At 38.5% G+C, this 20,697-nt stretch overlaps 1 protein-coding gene across 10 annotated transcripts in view; it reads left to right on the top strand.

Moving 5' to 3' along the window:
- The window catches only part of Klhl13 (kelch like family member 13), a 234,859-nt gene extending 223,736 nt beyond the window's left edge, over window positions 1-11,123 (top strand). For all 10 annotated transcript variants that reach the window (XM_063246311.1, XM_063246309.1, XM_013150177.3 and 7 more), the window contains 3 exons: window positions 1,521-2,316; window positions 7,634-7,747; window positions 9,581-11,123. In XM_063246311.1, the coding sequence (XP_063102381.1) occupies window positions 1,521-2,316; window positions 7,634-7,747; window positions 9,581-10,068 (1,398 nt within the window). In that variant the 3' untranslated portion in view covers window positions 10,069-11,123. The remainder of the gene's footprint in view (window positions 1-1,520; window positions 2,317-7,633; window positions 7,748-9,580) is intronic.
- The last annotated feature ends 9,574 nt before the right edge of the window (window positions 11,124-20,697 follow it).

Here is a 20,697-nt window from a genome sequence, read left to right as displayed (position 1 = left end):
TATAATTTGTTTTCCTAGTTCTTTTGTGTTACAGTTACGTTTTAAGTATTTTTAAATATATAACTACTAACTGTAATAAGCAATTAGACATTTTGATGATTTTTATAAAGCAAATCAACTCATTGAGTATAAGTTCTTGTTGAGTAATACGTCTATGAAAATAGCTATGTATGTGCTAATCTCAGAACCTTTTGTGCTGTAATGTCTTAACTGGGCTGCTATTTTATGCACAGGAGTGCTGTTTTTAGCTTCATTCAGCTGTTAAATGAAATGTCAATAGAAGGATTAGCCAGTCTTGTCTTAAGCATCGAACATATCTGTTAACAGTACTTATGAGATTAACAATACAGTGATGAGTTTTGTGTTGTATACCAAGCATACTCCCTGAGGGCCATAATTTAGCAGCATAGCACCTGCCTGGCAAGCATGAGGTCACGAGTTCAATTCCTGGTTTGAAGGGGAAAGAAAAACTGAAACACACTCCCTAACAAAGTTCACACACACACACACACACACACACACACACACACACACACTCTTGAGCCCTTTGCCAATGGTTTGTCACTATGTTTGTACACATATACACTTGACATTTGTTTTGTGAGCTTGTTTTAGTGATTTCTTCTTTGGATTATATTTGTCAATATACTTTCTTTTTTTTTTTTTTTCTTTTGACCAGTCAATTATTGAAAAGAGGTCCTACTGTAGAAGAGCCTCTATCATTTCTTCTTTAGACTATTTTGTGCTATGCAGTTTGTTTTAGTCTGTGCTGGAAACATAACTTCGGGGTTCATTTGACTATAGATAGAACTAGAGTGTGTTCACAGGAAGAAAGTGGCTAAGGAAAGCTACATTGCCCAGATGCAAGCAGTGCCTACCACAAACTCATCTGCATGCATGACTTGATGAAGTACACCTTTCCTACCCTCAAGAAAGCCATTCCCTTTCTTATATTTCCAGATAAATATCATAGAAAATAACTACCCTACAAACAATTGTCCTATTAAATTCTTTTCACTATGAACAATAACATTTGATGGAGCACTGTAAATGATAGTAATTGGTGATGGCTATTTACATGAAAGAGAAATGCAGGCATTAGATATTAGAACTTTCATATTCAAGGATCTGCTCTCTGTGTGGTACATTTAATTATCATCACTGAAAAGTAGATTAATGTGAATCATAACAAAATCCTTTTATTTGTATGTGTGTGGACTGCATTTTTTAAGAGAGAGAGAGAGAGAGAGAGAGAGAGAGAGAGAGAGAGAGAACTAATTATTTTGGATGCAGTCAAAATTGTAACTGTTGTTTCAATTTCTAACCCGACTTACTGAGTTAGGTAAAAGTGCTTTGCATATACTTTTTAGATTATTGATACATTTGGATAAAAATCTTTATTTACATCTCAGTGGACATTAAAAAGTATAATTCAGTCTCATTGTAAGGTGGATATTTGTGTGAATGAGATGCATGTGTCAAGAAAATAACCATGTTCTAATTTTTTATTTACCTAATAGGTCACTTTAGACAATTGTGTCGAAGTTGGGCGGATTGCAAACACTTACAATCTGACAGAAGTGGATAAATATGTCAATAGTTATGTCTTAAAGAATTTCCCTGCATTGCTGAGCACTGGGGAGTTTTTGAAACTCCCTTTTGAGCGTCTTGCCTTTGTGCTTTCCAGTAATAGCCTTAAACACTGCACTGAACTTGAGCTTTTTAAGGCTACCTGTCGCTGGCTTCGCCTGGAAGAGCCTCGGATGGACTTTGCTGCAAAATTAATGAAGAACATCCGATTTCCACTGATGACACCACAGGAGCTCATTAATTACGTGCAAACAGTAGATTTCATGAGAACTGACAATACTTGCGTGAATTTGCTTTTGGAAGCCAGCAATTACCAAATGATGCCATATATGCAGCCAGTTATGCAGTCAGACAGGACTGCCATTAGGTCTGACACCACTCACTTGGTTACACTAGGAGGAGTGCTGAGACAGCAACTGGTTGTCAGTAAGGAATTACGCATGTATGATGAAAAGGCCCATGAGTGGCGATCCTTAGCTCCCATGGATGCCCCAAGGTACCAACATGGCATCGCTGTCATCGGAAACTTCCTCTATGTTGTTGGTGGACAGAGTAATTATGACACAAAAGGAAAAACAGCAGTCGATACAGTGTTCAGGTTTGATCCTCGATATAATAAATGGATGCAAGTTGCATCTTTAAATGAAAAGCGCACCTTCTTCCACCTAAGTGCCCTCAAAGGATATCTGTATGCAGTTGGTGGACGAAATGCAGCTGGGGAACTGCGTAAGTGTGTGTGTGTGTGTGTGTGTGTGTGTTTATATTATGCAAAGAAACTAATGCTTTTCTTTACCCAGGACTACTTTTCATATCATAAATGATCAGTTCTGTGAAATTACAGATAAAAAAGTGTAGCTAGGGTCTTATTTTATGACTGTTTCCCTTAGAAAATAACAGAGACCATCTGCATGACTTATCTGGATAGATACAGTTGGTCAGGGTATGTCTTAGTTACTTTTCTCTCATTGCAGAGACAAAATACCTGACCCCCAAATTAAAGAATGACAGGTTTATTTAGCTCACAGTTTATGGAGGTTTCAGTCCTTGGTCAGCTGGCTCCAAGGCAGGGTGGCATGGCACGGGGGCAACATTTCATGGAAGTGGAAGACAACTAAAGCAACAGGAGCATAAAAGTAGGAAAGCCACTTTTTCTCCCTTATATTCAATGCAGGCTCTTACCCTAAAGTGGGTCCTTTACACCCACACCATGTCTGTACCCTCCTCTTGCACAGGCTCAGGGTATTTACAAAATGAGAAACCTGGCCCCCTGCTGAGTCACTTAGCTAAACTTTAACAACTTTTCAAATGGACACAATATATAAAACATTACAAGATACTTATAAATTTAATTGTATGTTGTAGAACATCTTATTTGTGCAATATACATTGTTTTCAATATGAAAATTCAATTAGAAGCTGTATTAAACTAACTTAAATTCTAATAGAATCTTGAAAAGAAATTTTGCATATTTACTCATTTTCCAGTTTTAAAAGTCCACTTGGTATTTTACTGAGCTGGTTGAAAATCTTTCTTTACAGAAGGCAGTCTTTTGTTGTGTTGTGTGTGATTTTCATCATTTGATATCTGTTAGAGACCACATACTAAGATAATATTCTTTGTAGATTAAATGTTCAAAGCTCAAGATTATTCAAAGTTTATTGTGGGTATTTTCTGTAACTATTAGTTTCAAAAATCATTCTCTTGTTAAAATATCAAGCAGATTTCTTCATTGTAAACTAATCTGCTAAGCCATTTAATGGTCACTTTTTTCCTAATATAAGGTTGGTCAAGAGTGTATTTTAATATAGAAATACTGATTTTTTTTATTTTGAAAGTGAAAAAAATAAGAGAATCATGCCTTCTGTAAATAGTTCTTAAAAACATCCCAACAATTTGTTTTTATTTAAGCTTGAAAAATAAATCCCCGAAGCTTAACCTAAGGATAATGACTTTTTTAAAAAATTGTTTCTTCTATGAATGATATGAGTCCATTTTTATGTAATTTTTTTATGTTTCCACCCATTTGAAATGATCTATAGTGTATAAATTGCTTTCCTTAAAATCAGAAAACCCATCAAGTACATTCTGATTCAAATCATTTGTTACAATATACTAAAAGCTTAAAAATTCGGATTGGCTTATTAAACATGCCTAAATTGAGTATCTTGATTCCAGAAGACTCTTTAGGTCGAAAAGAGTCATTACATAATAACAAGGAACAAGAGGCTTCGTGTTTTCTCCCATTGAGTTCCTTATATATTATTCACAAGTAGAAAAGAAGCAGTCTGTCCCATCTTGTTATATTCTATATTGTTTAGGTATGTAAATATGATGTACCCTTCCCTGATTATCTCTCTTCCCACTGAACAATATCAATGAGTCATTCTAAATTATATCCATTAATGATCATCTCTTTGTATATATAAATAAGAAGAGAATTTGTGTTGCTTTACCTTTCCAGTTTTTCTGGCCCCATTGTTTTTGTAGAATCATAGGTTTTGGTTGTAAAACAACTCTTGCTTGTGTTTCTGAATGTTCTACCAAAGGCTGAGTTTTTAAGTTTTCTCCTACCTTACATGCATTTTTTAAGGAACGCCCCCACCACAGATATCTGTTATAATAAATGAACATATTAACTGATTCTGTTGGTTTATATGCCTATGAAAATAGACAAGGGATGAGACAGGATGGCAGCAAAGATTGATGAAAAATCGTTTAAAAACTTAATAGGTTCACTATTCACCAGTGCATCATTTATTCTTCATTATTTATTCTTCATATCGTAAATACCTCATATATATTTACAAAAACCCAATAGTAATATTTGTGAACATTTTACATCATTTTAAAGTATTTATCCTTTTAAAATCATTTCACGGAATGTATGGATCTAAAGAAAAGATAAATCTACTAGTACATAAAAAAGAAAAAAATACCAGTGTGCCTGTGTGCCTAGCTAATTGCTAAAATACAACTCCTCAGAAATGCTGCTTTCCTGACACTGGTTACAATGAGAAATTAGAGGAGGCTTACAGGAACTGTCACTTAAGTAAAATAGGATTTAGTTATTTCTATTGTCTTTCAAAATTATATCATATAAGACATTTATTTTCCTTTGCAATTTTCTGTACTAAAGAATATGACAGCTTGCATTTCTTTTACCTTAGTTAAGTATTAGTCAAGCTTTTCAAGAAATAAAATAATTTATAAAAACATTAAATTTTTATACAATAAAATCACAATAAATTTTTATACAATAAAATCATTTGATAAAATTTATCAAATGTTTCTATATCCCTTAATGGATTTTAGTCACTAACCAATGGCCTAGGATCCTATAGCCCATTCTCCCCTTGTGGGAACCATTATTATCACCTGGTTTTCTTCAGACCATATCTTAAAGAATAGGAAACTACAACAGCATCCCTTGTAATTGATTGCAGATTCCAGTGGATTATAGGAAAAAATAAGAACCCCTAATATATATAAAATATCCCTAAGTGTAAGTAATACATTGGAGGGGCTAGGGATTTAGCTCAGCGGCATAAGCACCTGCCTTGCAAACAGGCAGTCATGAGTTCTATCCCCGGTACCGATTAAAAAAAAAAAAAAAAGTAATACATTGGAGAGATTCTGTGGTTTACACATAAACCCCTTTGATTACTAAAATTGATTCTCTAGATTATACGTCAGAATACTTCTATAAAAGGTCAGAAAGTATATATTTTCATCTATACGAATCCCTTATCTATATCACAGCTAATCAGCTCAATCATTGTAATAGAGAAGCACATGTAGACAATTCATAACATACAGTGAGGGTAATTTTCATTAAATCTTTATTTATAATCCCTGAAATTTGGTATATGATTTTCATATAACATCATGGCATCAAATAGTCCTTTCATTCTTTTCCAGCCCTTTAAAAATATAAAACCATTCAAGTAGTTATTGCATATGCCATGCAAAAACAGGCAGTGGGCTAGTTTTAACTTTAGTTTGATGGTCGTTAGTCTAGATTTTCTCAGTTGTCTCCTTAGCATTCCCATGTCTTATAGATTAAGATGGAGTTACCAATAAAGATTAAAGAACTAGAAAAGATCAGTGAGGCTGGGTATGGTGGTTTAGGGCTGACGAACTGTTACTACACAGTTACCATGTCACTGGTGGTTAATGTCCATCTTGCTCTTAGAGAAAGTGTAGATGGATTTCTAGAATTTATTAGGAAAAAGATGCAATTAATTCACTGATAGAGGAACAGTTCTCTTTCTGCATAGTAAAAAAATGACAATCACAAATAATTATTAGCTAATCAACTCCACTATAAAACAGTAAGAGAAAACTAGAGGAAATCACTTCAGGATAGTTTCAATTAAACATACAAAAGGACTTTATAATGCAGAAATTTCAAAATTCTAGGCAGAGTTTAGCTTTAAGAAAAGTATACAACTGTAATGAAATCTGTCTTTGCCTTCAAATAGATAGAGAAGGCTACCTCAGGATTTAACTTTTTTATGTTATGAAACATTACTAGATTACTTTATTATATAATATATTTCCATTAATAAATTTGTTAATACCATGTAAAAATTAATGTACTAAGTTACCTGTTAAATGTAGACAGAGTGAAAGATAATGTATATTTAATCAGATTTTCTTGTGTGGTCGAATTCATACTAAAGATAAATGGAAATGAACATCTGAAAAGACACCTCACCACAAAGAAATAATAAGTGCTTGATATGGCAGATATGCTAATGTTTATCTGTTAAATTGAATTTTGCTTTGAGGTTGGCGCAAAGATTCCCTGAGCATTGTCATGGTTTTGTTAAAAAAAAAATGACAAGGTTGAAGAAGGCAAGATATTGGCTTTACATTTGACAGTGTCTACAATAAATAATGTGAATGTTTCAAGTCAATCTAGATTTTGATTTCGTTTCTGACCAGAGTCATTATGACAGCCCTATTTCAATCTTTTTTTAAAAAAATTACATTTTCTTCCTGTTTATACTGTCACTGTTCTGTTCTTGAGGTTACAGAAGATTGCTTATAAGAGATTTAAGTAAATTAACATCACTTCTCCAAAATACTTTATAATAAAGATGATAAATTTACTATTCAGAAGTCTTCTTAATAAAGATATTTAGTTCTTAGTATGCTTAGTATGCCAATCCTCTAGTCATCTTTAGATTGTAATACTTGATACAGAGGGGATGAGTATGTGGAAGCTATTGGCTTTTAAGTATACATGTAGAGATATTATTATCAGTATTTATTTTGTAGTGTGGATATGAAATAAAGCAATAGACTTTAGCAATTAGAACATAAACAGGCAGCATATATACTTTCATTCTCAATTTAAAAATTTGTTTCATATATGCCAATTGCATTCCTGTAATCTTAGCATTCTGGTAGACTGAGAGGCAGAATCATTACAAGTTTGAGTCCAACTTGGGCAACTTATTGAACCCTGTCTCAAAATAAAATACTTTTTTTAAAGGGCAGGGGATTTATCTCAGTTGAAGGCCTAGTGTTCAATCCCCGGTATAAAAAACAATTGCTTCATATATATTCATGCTTGTTCACGATTAGTATGTCAGTACAAGGACCCAGAATTGAGGTATTTTTCCATTGTTGTGGTATTTTTTAAAAAATCTTTTTCCTCTTCCCTTTTTAGGACAAATGATTTTATAGAGAGATAAACAGATTGACCCCAAAAAGAAACTTTAGAAATTTCTCTGTTATGTATGTGTGTCAATTCCATTCAAGGAATGTAAACATTATGTACTGCAAACACGTGTTTGTAAAAACAAAAAGAAATTAGACTCTTACATTATGTAGTCTAATATAACATCTATCAGTGCTTCATATTAATGTGGTCTCTGTAATTATTATAAGAATCCCCTAGTATCTCTCATACTTAGAGAGTATGTATGCTTCAGTGACTTGAATATTATTATTGTTCCACCTCAAAGAAAAAAAAACTCTTAACTGCTAAATTTGAAATTAAATAATTTTATTTTTTCTCTTTTTACCAAATAGCTACAGTAGAATGTTATAATCCAAGAACAAATGAATGGACCTATGTTGCCAAAATGAGTGAGCCTCACTATGGACATGCTGGAACTGTGTATGGAGGGGTGATGTATATTTCAGGTGTGCAATTATCATGTAAACACAAATAATAATGCATATGCTTCTTAGAAAACGGATAATAAAAGTAAAATTTATATTGATTTTATAAGATATTTTTGTGTGCACATCTGCATATAAATGCTTTGGGTATTTTGTAAATTCTAAGTCTAGCAACAAATGAATCCTTCTATAAGTATATAACTTTAGAAGAAATGGGAAAGCATTCAGATGTTCCAATTTGCTTTTCAGTACTATACCCTGTATTCTAATAAATACCATTCCTAGCTAGCAAAAATTATTTTAATTTACTTAAAATTTAGCTACAGTATCTGAGGAAATATATCATTTTATAATAAATACTGTGCATAAGCATGCATAATAAAGCCTACTGTTCATTTTCCCTTTTGGTGTGACCTCAAAATAGTATTTTCATTTTCCTTAACATTATAATGAGGTTCTATTATGTTGTCAGTAAGTGAATAATTCTGTGCTAATACAGCATTTTAGGTACATGCAGAGATATTTTTTCTATTAAAAATTCCAGAATGTCTAATTTATTTGGTATCATAATAACAACTTTTCATTCACAAATTATTGCTGTTCAAATAACCCTTCTGTAGAATTAAGCAATTTGTCTTAATGTATTGATCACTTCTAAAATTGATAGTTAATTTCATTAGGTTCTTATTGTTTGGCCCTGGTACAATCTGCCTACAACAATTTGTCTCCTGTCTGAGTGCCTGCCAATGCCAGACTAGCAGTTACATTATTAGTGATCTAGGGTCTTAAGGGGTTGTCTGTGAACTGATTCTCTGAACACTGCTTCATAAAATCTGTAATCAAGAAGGATCAGTGAGAGGCCCATAGTGAGTGATTGGCAGGCATAGGACGTTTTATATTGAAAGAACCGTCCAGGAAATCATATGCTCCATTAGTCAATGACTTACACCAACTACCTACTTTATGAGCAGAGTTACTGCCACCATTATAATTGGGAGCTCCAAATCCTATGGGGAAAAATGACACCTAGTTGTTTTGGTAGTGCTTTGGCATTGTGGGTATATATTGAATAAATTACTTCCCAATCAAGGGTAAGAAATGAACAGAACTGATTTTCAAACCAATGAACACTACTTTGTAAGGGAGAGGAAAATAATGATTTCCATTTGGCCACTGGGTAGTAGACTTTGAATGACATGGCTAAAGATTTGCTTAGTTTTCTTCCCTTGCCTTCAAAAAACATAGTTTTATCACAGTAAAACCATGAAGTCAGACATCCAAGATGGGGAAAACATGGGAAATCACAAAGTAGAGGAGCATAAGGTGAGACTGAACTTTGGTCAGCCAATAAGATTAGTTGCTCAGGTAAAATTGATTAAATCAGAAACAAATGGAGAAGCCAGTCACTTAGCAAGCACGCATGCTTAAAGAACAATGATTCCTCCTGCAGGGGATTGGGATGGTGACTCCTGACTTCCTCCTCAGGGTGATAGAGAATTATTTAGCCTATCAGTCCTTAGGATGTGGGTGTATTTGCTTGGCCTTTTGTGTAGATCCAACTCTTAACAATGGTTGAAATATATTTCCCTTTGTAATACCTACTAAGTAACATGGGCCTCCATTTAAGAGTCATTACAATAATAAAAGCAATTTTTTCATTCCTTAAGATCATGGAAATGTTATTTTTCTTACTTTTAGTCTAAAGAATATTTACATAGGTCAGACATTTATAAGAACACTTGATAAGCTATAATGTGTCATAAAATGTAGGTATAAGTTACTTATGATAGAGAGCCTTACTCACTTTTTCATTTTTATGATGTTTTCCTTGTATCTGTTATTTTCATTCTTCAGGAGGAATTACTCATGACACTTTCCAAAAAGAGCTGATGTGCTTTGACCCTGATACTGACAAATGGATCCAGAAGGCACCAATGACCACTGTTCGAGGTCTGCATTGCATGTGTACAGTGGGAGAAAGGCTGTATGTCATTGGTGGCAATCATTTCAGAGGAACCAGTGATTATGATGATGTCCTAAGCTGTGAATACTATTCACCTATCCTCGATCAGTGGACCCCTATTGCTGCCATGCTAAGAGGGCAGAGTGATGTTGGGGTTGCAGTCTTTGAAAACAAAATCTATGTGGTTGGTGGGTATTCTTGGAATAATCGGTGTATGGTAGAGATAGTGCAGAAATATGATCCAGATAAAGATGAGTGGCATAAGGTATTTGATCTCCCAGAATCCCTTGGTGGCATTCGAGCTTGTACACTTACAGTTTTCCCACCTGAAGAAACCACACCATCACCTTCTAGAGAGTCCCCTCTCTCTGCACCCTAAGATCATACCTACAATTAAGATGCTATTGACTTATCTTTACAATGTGTCATAAGTTCTCTTCTTTTCCCCCCCTTAAGTAGTATATGTGTTAGGATTAGCCTCCAGTAATTGATACAGATATTGGGAAAAAAAGATGATATTGATGTTATTTGTGCTGTTTGTTTGGCCTAGAGTGTTTCTAAAGTGATAACAAACCATCCTGGAACTGTATCCCCTAGAAGCTGATGTTTAACATATGGAAAAATGGTATTATCTAAGAAATGTTTCTTCAGTACTTTTTAGTACTGTGTAATGGGTGTAAGGTATTTGTCATCTTACATTATAAGCCAAGTTGAAGGTGGATTACAGTAAATGTACCACTGTGTTCACTAGGCTTCAAAGTAAAAAGTTTTCCTTTCATCTTTGATTGTAAGATGTAGGGAGGCAGTCTGCTCCAACAGGAAACAGTATACAAAAGGTTGCCAACTCGCATGAGCTACCTCCCTCTTTCGTAAAGTATTTTTGACATATCTCTCAACCCACCCGACTGTGTGAGTGCATTGAGAACATAAAAAGTTTCTTAGACACACAGGAGAAATAAATGAAATTCACAAATGTTAATTTTAAGAAAGCATGACCCCTCTGCTTACTAAAGAAAGGTTGAGGGTTTTTAAGTGTGTTTAAATACACACATATACTTACTACAAAGCATATTTTTAAAGATTATCAGATCAAATAAATGTGAAGTTCAAAAATCTCTTCTAAAAAGCAGCTTCCATTAAAGTGGGAATTTGGTATGTAGACCCATACTGAATTTAAGTGGATAAGGGCTAGAAATTTTGAGGAATTAATTTGTCACTTGACCAAAATTTATCTTCAAAAATTGTATTTACTCCTTCTCCTTTGCTGTTGAGGTAACTTGCATACTATATGTATTCTGTATACTCTCAGTTCATAAGGTTGTTTAGCACAAAGTATAGCAGCTTCACCTGGAGAGCTGCTTTTGTTCAATAAATTCAACTTCCATGTTTTATCTATATTTTGTTGTTGTTCAATAAAAAAAACATTTAATGTCATTGTGTTTTGAGGCATCCTGTTACTGTCTGATTTTATTTTCTTTTATTAAATACCGATTTTTACAACACTCCGTTGATCAAAATGCATAGCACTAAATAGATTGGATGAATAATTGTTTATGACTTTTCTTTTAGGAAGAGAGACTTTTACCAAGTCTAGTTTTATTGGTGAAAACTCGTTGCTGATTATCTTTCAAATATCAATTTGTGGAAAGTCCATTTCCGCAAAAATGTGAAATGGGACTAAGCTGTAGGAGCAGTTAAATTTCTTGCTTTCAGTTTTATTTTCAACAAGGTCTCACTGTGTTGTCCCCATGACTCGCCTTGAACTGAACTAATAAGATCCTCCCATCTGAGCCTCCTGCATAGCAGGGTTCAGGGCTGTGCCCTGCCATTCCTATGTTAGCAGTTACTTTTCTGAGGTCAGTTTCCCTCATAAGGACTGAACACATTGAGGTTGCATGGCCTGTGGGATATGAATTCAGAGACACCCTGCAGACAGTTATTTTGGGTAGTATGACAGTACACACAGTGACTTCGCAAGTGTCTACATGAAAATAGATCTCGAGTCCCTGCGTGAGTATAGTACTTCCCAGAGTAAGGTAATCAAGAACTACCACAGGGCCTTCAGAGAGGCTGAATGCTTAAGATACGTGATAAAGAATGGGCACTATGATATGAGAGAGTAAGAACTGCACCTCTGGACACTTGCATCCCTGGGTTTGAGTCTGCTGCTTGCTGTATAACCTAGGCAAGTTGTTTAACCTCTCTATGTCTGAGATTCCTCGTGTAAAATTGAAATGAAAAGAAAAAAGTCTTATTGAGATAGCTTGGACCCCGGAATAAAATCCAAGGAAGCAAGAAAATTTAGGAGCAAAGGCTTTATTTTATGCCAAGCCTGGCGACGCAGCCCCCTCAGGATCCATCCAGAGACTGAGCGCCTTATAGACAAGGGGTGGGATATTTAAAGCTAAAAACCGCAAAGCTGTTGACTTAGTTCTGATAAATCTGGAACTCTTGGTGCATTCCATTACTCCCACCCTGTGGTTAAACATTATCTCGGAACAGCACACTTTACAATAACATGTGGAAGTGGGTTTTTGAGGGATTTACAAGAAGCTGAAACTTAAACTTTTACGGGAAATAGAAACAACCTTATCGGGGCAGCACATACAGAACAAGATAGAGGCACATTGGTTACACATAAGCTATAACATTCCCCTCTGATGTTGTGACTGGGTCCAAATCTTTGGCCTAACGTTAGAGATTTTGGGGAATGAGTTCATAAGCTTGTTGCTAGATCATCATCAGCGTTATGCTCTGCATTTGTTGCCTAATATAAGCAGTTACCTTATTGATTACACAGGGACCTAGGTAACCAGCAGCAGGACCATGATAAGGGGGCCAGCTAGGGTAGCTATCAAACTATTTATCCATGGTGAGAAAGAAAACATGTGTTCCATCCACCCCGAAGTGCTCTGTCTTAGCCTTTCCCTTTCTTGAAGGTTCATCTGGAGTTCAGTTAGGTTTTGTCTTACTATTCCAGACTTGTTAGCATATAGGCAGCATTGTTCCCCAAAGCTAAGCATAATCCTCCTTTTTCAGCTAATAGGATATCTAACCCTCAGCGGTTTTGAAGGGCCACTTCAGCTAGTGAGTCAATTGAGCTTTCTAAAGCTTCAATAGCATCATGAATTTGTTTCATCCCCTCGTCCACCTGTTGAGATAGCAAGTTGTACTGATATGTACTGACTCTTAGGGAAGTGGTCTCCAGCCCAAGGGCTGAAAATATACTAGCTCCAGCTACAATAGGAAGGGCTGGGCTTCTTTTGCTTACTCTCTGGTTGGTAGAAATGAGGATCTTATTTCCTTCTTCCTCTGGGTACCAATAAATTCTAGGTAGAATTAGGGTCAATACGCAACCCTCATTTTGGTCTCTAATGAATTTTTGGGAAGTGATGCAGGGGTACCATCCTGAAGTACAAGTCCACCAGTGGCTTGTTGGGGCTATTATGGGGATATCACTACCAGATCCGGAGATGCTCTGAGAGCTTGTGGGATCACAGTACTCAGGGGCTGTGGTGCTGGAGAGATATATGCAAGTACCATTTACTCCTTTTAATTCAGTGTTTTTCCATAGGGTCTGAGGATGTGTCATGTTACATCTAGTTGCGCTAGGCGATGACCCACTAGTAATCTTAATGAAACCCAAAAAATGGGGATTCATAGGACAAACACAGCCAGCATCGGGTTGACAGATTTCTCTCATGTTAAGTAATTTGGCTGCTATCTCCAAAGGTTGAAACATGTCTATTACCGAGGATGGAGTGGGAACCATGGGCCTGGTCATTCCCGTTGGTAGTGGCAGAGGGGTCTGTTTTAATCTTGGGAGTGTGATCTTTGGGAGATTGCTTTTAGGTCGATATTTGAGAAGGATTTTAAAACCATAAGTTATTCCTCCCTCTTGCCACCTACACATTTGGATATGGGACTCATTTGTTTCATATAATGTGCCATTACAATGAGCCTGAAGAGTTAGGGTTTGATCAAAGTTAGCTTTCCCTAGCTCTTGATTGGGAGTGATTACAACTAAGCAGTAAGTAATAGATAGCGTGAAGAAAAACATAATTGATACAAAGGCTAGTACAATCAAGGGCCTTTGACAAATTTAACTTCAATGGGTTACCAGTCTGGTGTATTTTCCACTGGGTGAGGTCCTTGTCATCCATTGTCTCCAGTGGCTTTAAGTGGGTATGGTGAATCCACAGAGTCTTTCCAGCAACCTTGACTGCAGTGGGGGTATGGAGCACTATGGTGAAAGGTCCTTCCCAATGGGGTTCAAGAGAGTCTCCATGATGACATCACATCAAGACTGAAGTTCCTGGTTCGATAGGAGTCTTTAGTGGTGTCTACAAAGTTGGGTCTGGGTGCTTCTGTCTAAACAGTGGTGGGTGAAGGCCAGCACAGGCTGGAGTGCCTGGAGGGACTTAATGAGATCTTGGTTAGTTATTTCAACTGAGTTTTCCTCAGAGAGCTTTGGGCAGTGGAGGAGATCTCCCAAACATAGCTTTAAATGGGGAAATTCCAGAAACATAAGGAGCACATCTAGCTCTCAGCAGAGCAAAGGGAAGAAGGCTCAACCATTTATTGCCAATTTCTAAGGACAGCTTAGCTAAAGTGTTCTTGAGAGTTTGGTTCATATTTTCTACTTGTCCTTAACCACAAGGTAGATAGGCACAGTGAAGTTTCCAATCAATTTTTAATGCTTGGGCTAACTTTTGGGTGACTTGGGCTATGAAAGCTGGGCCATTATTGGACCCCATGGATAATCGAAGGCCAAATTGAGGTATAATCTCTTGCAATAGCTTTCTGGTTATCACTAGGGCTGACTCGAACTTAGTGGGGAAAGCCTCTACCCAGCCAGTAAAAGTATCTATTAATACCAAGAGATAGCAATATCCCTGTAAATCAGACTTTACCATGTCTGTAAAGTCTACTCCCCATTGTTCTCCTGAGAATACTACTTCCCAGTGTACCCGTTGATGCCAGGTAGTTTCCACTGTCAAACTCCTGGTTGGGTTTACCAACAGGCACTGTGGGTGTCTGGAGCTTAAAGAGGCAGTCAGTTTGGAGAGTCTTGAAATAAAAAACCGAGTCATGAACAATTCAGCGAGTTTGGGTCCCCCTAAATGAGTGGTTTGGTGGGCCTGGTATAGTAGCTCCTGTCCTAGTGCCTCTGGCAACAGCACTCATTTGTTTGGTAATTGGTACTTGCCCCCTGGAGTGAGGAGCTTGGCTCCAAGCTGAGATGCCAAATGTAAGTCTTTCTTTGTGTAAACTGGTTCTGGTAGGGTAAGAGGACCCAACATTAGGGCAGCTACATTCTTGGTTGGCCCCTCTGATCTGGTTGCTAATTTTGAGTGGTTTGGTCTGCTAAATTATTTCCTTGGATGATGGGGTCATCTCCTGTCTGATGAGCCTTGCAATGAATAATAGCTAGACAGCTATTATTGAGGTTGCTAGAGGTAGCTAATAGATAGCTATTATTGAGGTTGAGGTAGCTAGACAGCTGCCAACAAGTCTAGAATCTGTGGAGTATTTTTTAGCTTAGTCCCAGCTGAGGTTAAAGACCTCGCTCCTCATAGATGGCTCCATGTACATGTACAGTAGCAAAAGCATATCTACTGTCAGTATAGATATTTACCCTCTTCCCAGTGGCTAGGTTTAATGCTTAGGTCAAAGCAATGAGCTCATCCTTTTGGGTTGAGGTGCCAGGCTCTAACCGCTTAACCCAGAGTACCTCCTTTTCGGTGGTCACTGCTGCTCTGGCCACTCATTTGCCCTCCTGGATTAAACTGCTCCCGTCAGTGAAGTAGTTAGCATTCTCTAAGGGCTGGTTGGTAAGATTGGCCCATAGATTCTGCTGCATTCTGAGGAGGTCCGCACAATCCTGAAGAGGCAGATTTTGAGTTCCAGGGTCATCATCAGGCATAAGGGTGGCTGGGTTTAAGGCTGAGGAGGTCTTAAAAACCACCAACTCTGGGTCTAGGAGTAGAGCCTGATAATGCAGAATTCTCGCGTTCGAGAGCCACTTCTCAGGAGGGTTCTTGTTAAGTACTTCTAAATTGTGGGAGGTCACCACAGAAATCTTTTGTCCAAAACTGAGTTTCTTAGCCTCCTTAAGTAACATTGCCATAATAGCTAGTATTCTTAGGCAGGGGGGCCAACCCCCTGGCAGTGGATCAAGTCGTTTAGAGAGGTAGGCTACAGGTCTCTTCCAGGGGTCAATGTCCTGGGTTAGGACTCCTTTGGCAATGCCCCTGAGTTCATCTATGAACAAAGTGAATGGCTTGGTAATGTCAGGGAGTCCGAGGGCTGGGGCCTCTGTTTAGGGCTCATTTGAGCTGCTGGAAGGACTGTTCACATTCGTCTGTCCAGTCCAAAGATTTTTGAGTTTCTTCCTTAAGGGAGTCATGCTATCTCAGTAAAATTTAGAATCCACAGCCTACAGTGTCCTACAGCCCCCAGAAACTCTCATACTTGTTTTTTCGTTTCTGGGATAGGAATCTGTAATATGGCCTGGATGCTTTCCTTAGATAGAGTTCTCTTTCCTCCCTGTAACTTGTAGCCCAAGTAAGTCACAGTTTGGTGACACAATTGGGCCTTTTTGGTTGAAACCTTGCAGCCTAATTGTCCCAAGGTCCTTAATAGCTCCCCTGTGGCCTCTCAACCACCAGGACTCCAAAGTGGGGGAGGCTATCAAAAGATTGTCTACATATTGTAAAAGTGTCACCTCAGGGTGTTCCTCACAAAACCCCAAGAGATCTCTGGCCAGGGCCCTGTCAAAAACAGTGGGTGAGTTTGTAAAACCCTGTGGCAACCAAGTCCAGGTCAGTTGTTCTGTGACCCTACAATCTGTGTAAATCCATTCAAAGGCAATAATGGGTTGACTCACTGGGGAGAGAGATAGAGTGAAGAAGGCATCCTTGAGGTCCAATATGGAATACCAGGTGCACTCTGGGTTGAGGAGGCTGAGTAAAGTGTAGGCGTTTGGCACAGTTGGATGTAAAGTCAATGCTCACCTGTTGACCTTCCGGAGATCTTGCACAGGACGATAGTCAGTTGTTCCTGATTTCTGGACTGGAAGCAGAGGCATGTTCCAAGGGGAGACACAAGGAATGAAGATAACATTGTCTCTTAGTCTCTGTATGTGAAGTGTAATTCCCTTTTGGGCTTGGAGACTTATTGAATATTGACGCAAACAAATAGTACGCGCCTGGGGTAGGAGCTCTATTACAAGGGGCACTTGGTTGACCACCAGTCCTGGGGGGGGGTAGTTTCAGCCCAGAACTCTGGGGTTTCTTGTCTCCACTTGTTTAATAATTCTAGTTCTAAGTCCATAGGTGGCGGTTTAGGTGAATTGGACAAAGTTTCCAGCAGGCAATAATTTTCTTCTTCTGGGACAAGGGCTAAAACTCTAACGCTCTTTTTAAGACCTTAGGTTGAGCCCGTTCCCAATCTCAGCCTCAGTTCATTTGTCAAGAAATCAATTTGCACTTGCAATTTATGAAGGAGGTCTTGTCCTAGGAGGGGGTCTGGACACTCTGGTACCCATAGAAAATCATGCTGGACCAACTTGTGGCCTGGCTGAGCTGAACTGGTGGTTATCTTTGGGTATGATCTTGGTCCCCCTGTGGCTCTTATTACATTAACTGAGTCTTTGGTCAGTTTTCCCAAGGGTTGGGTTAGTACAGAATAGGTGGCTCCTGTGTTTACCAGGAAGTCCACCAGGTGCCCCCCCTACTTGAAGAGTTATCTGGGGCTTGGGGGGTGGCAACGAGCCCTGACCTCCTCATTGTAGAGACAATAAGGCCTTTGCTTCTCTCTCCAAATTTAGCCTTTAATTTTGGGCAATCCTTTCACCAGGGTCCCATATCTTTGCAATATGTACATTGTTGCTTATCTAAAGGAGGTCATTGTCCCTGGGCTTCCTTTTTATTGGTATTGGCCGGCTTTTTAGTTTCTCTTTCTTGGAGTAATTTTAACACTTTGGTCATTTTCTTGTTGGTGGCTTATTGTAAATTTTCTCTGTTCTCAAAAACTTTCTCTGCTATCACTATTAACTGGCTAAGGGGAATTCCCTCAAATCCCTCAAGTTTTTGTAACTTTCTTCTAACATTGGGGCTGACTGGGACATGAAGGCAGTATTAATTGCTCATGCATTCTCAGGTGCCATCGGATTAATTGGGGCATGCAGTCTATATGCCTCTAAGAGACACTCTAAGAACATAGCAGGAGATTCATCAGCCAATTTTCTTACCTCATTCACTTTGGTGGGCTTCCTAGCAGCAGCATGGAGCATGTCCAGAAGCCTCAGGTGATAATCATCAAAAGCCCTCTTATCTCTGTCTGTATTGGAGTCCCAATCTGGTCAGGAGGAAGGAAACAGGTGCTCAATCCTCTGCCCATCAGTGGACGTAGACCCGTTTTAGTCTCGGAATCCTTTTTGCCCAAGAGTGCAGATATGCAGTCTCTCTTCAGCCATGAAGAGGATGCACAGGATATGTTGGCAATCATCCCAGGTGGGACGATGAGTAGAGAATACAGATTCTAAAAGGTTAATCAGAGTTTCAGGATCCTTTGAAAAAGGAGGGCTCTGGGTTTTCCAATTATAAAGGTCTGAAAATGAGAAAGGAGTATATACAAACATTGAACCCCCGCTTGGAGCGGGGACCTTCTGTAATGGACAAAGTGGAGCTGCCTCAGAGCTCTGCTCTGAAGACACCTCAGGTCACAGGTGTCAGTAGGTGTGAACGGGACTAGGTGGCAGAGATGGGACAGTGGAATCAGGTTGCGGGTCAGAGGTGGGATACAGGGAAGGCAGCGGGAGTGCCTCCAGTGGGTCAAAGGGGTCTTCTTCAGAGGGCAGGACTGGAGGTGAGGTAGGTTCAGAAGGTGGCTTCTCAGGCTTTACTTTCAGTTTGAGGGCCACAATGACTTCATTGCGAGAGGGCTTAATCCAGGAAGGGGCATCATAATTTATGCCTATTCAGATCTGAATATAGAGAATTTGGTCAGGGTGAGCAGGGGGCCCAAAAACATACCAGCGAGCAGCTTGTGCTGTCCCCATGTTAAAAGACCCAGAGGGGGGCCAGCCCCCCCATTATGGCCATTCCTGTGCAACAAAAGTTGTTAATCTGGTTTTATAAGCCTTTTCCCCATATCCTTCAGCTCGCCACTTGAATTCTTTGAAGTGATCAAACACAGGGCTAAGGGGCATGCTGGATTTAGATTCAGTTTGCCCCATGGCTGTCAAAGATGTCAGTTCTTCTCTCCAGTGTGGGGATCTAAGAGACAGAAATAAGATTAGGAGGAAGAGACAGAACAACAATTAGATGAAAATAATGGTCAAAATCCTTTTTGTCCATTTTGGGCTCGTAGAAGGGGTTCCTAGGAGAAAATGTTCTGTTGGATTTGGGTAACCAAAAGGAGAACAGTTAGACCAAATAGACATACAAGACAAGACAAGCTGCAGCAAAAATGGCCTTTGCTCAAAATTTGGTCAAATTTTGGGATCTGGAGGAATTATAAAATTAACCAACAGAGCAGCTCCCCACCTGGGGAAGTCATAAACGGATGAGGCTCATCCCAAAAACCAATTGACTCTGCCCTTGAGAGGTCCTTGCTCTCCAAATTGAGGGAGTCCCCTCCAAAAGTATAAACTGACTGTGGTCCAAACAAATCCTCCAGAGTACTTACTTTTAGGTGTTCAGAATTGAGTCGGAGGTCTTGCTTCCATCCTGGACGAGCTCCCAAATGAGATAGGTTGGACCCTGGAATAAAATTCAAGAAAGCAAGAAAACTTAGGAGCAAAGGCTTTATTTTAGTCCAGGCCTGGTGACGCAGTCCCCTCTGGATCAATCCAGAGACTGCACACCTTACAGACCTGGGGTGGGGTATTTAAAGCTAAAAAACCACAAAGCTTAGATCTGATAACATCTTGAACTCTTGGTGCATTTTATTACTCTCACCCTGTGGTTAAACATTATCTCACAACAGCACACTTTGCAATAACATGAGGAAAGGGGATTTTGGGGGATTTACAGGAAGCTGAAACTTAAACTTTTACGGGAAATAGAAACTTAACCTTATCGGAGCAGTGCATACAGAACAAGATTTAAGCGCATTGGTTACAGTTAGGCTATAACGCTTATCTTGCCTACTATGAAGAAATTGCACAAAATGATCTCAAAACTTTGTTCTTGACCTAGGATCCTAAAGACAAAAAAAGTTTTCATAAAAAATTATTTGAGAATTGTGTTTCTACCATATTGTGATCTGTCCTGTTTTTATAATGTAAAATGGAATCTGTACCAAAATTTAGCACTACTCAATGACAAATAGAGGATCATCACGTTTCTTGATCAGTGTGGTGTTAGCATAGATTTAACATGTCCTGGCGACTTGAAGATAATTAAGAGACAACAATTTTCCCACCAAGAGTACAACTGAGTGTTGCGAGTCATATAGGGGAATGCAAGTTACTATATGTCCAGTACAAGTTCATGTTCTCTAAATAATTAGGGACAACAGAGATTAAGAACAGAATATAGTGAGGGAAAGAAAGCTGCTGTCTGAGAGAGAAAGTGACAGAAGGGGTCCCAAGTGGGTTGCCAAAGACTCTTGTCTTTTCTAGGGATTTTTATAGCGTAAAACCATGATGTGAAACTTGTCTAAAATGGGGAAAACTGAGAACTCACCAGGCAGACCGGCCTGAGGTGGGACAGAACTATGATCCACCAATAAGATTAATTATTCAGGTAAAATTGACCAAATCAGGGACAAATGGGAAAGTGAGTGAGTGATAAATGGGCATTATTATAGAGCATTGGTTCTTCCCATAGGAGGTTGGAATGGTGGCTCCTGGTTTTCATAAAGTGATCTATACCTATTTAGAATATCAATCCATAATGTTTATATTTAGAGTGTGGTTGCATTTGTTTTGCCTTTTGTCTAGAGATCTGGCCAGAGCAGGACGTATCTGTCTCCAAAGTCACAAGACATCTGGTCCACT

The sequence above is a fragment of the Cavia porcellus genome, unplaced genomic scaffold (assembly GCF_034190915.1).
Source record: "Cavia porcellus strain 051 isolate PalLab524CR breed Dunkin Hartley unplaced genomic scaffold, mCavPor4.1 scaffold_3, whole genome shotgun sequence".
Classification (NCBI taxonomy): domain Eukaryota; kingdom Metazoa; phylum Chordata; class Mammalia; order Rodentia; family Caviidae; genus Cavia; species Cavia porcellus.
The sequence above is the reverse complement of the archived record's forward strand: the minus strand, read 5'-3'. Positions and strand labels throughout refer to the sequence as shown.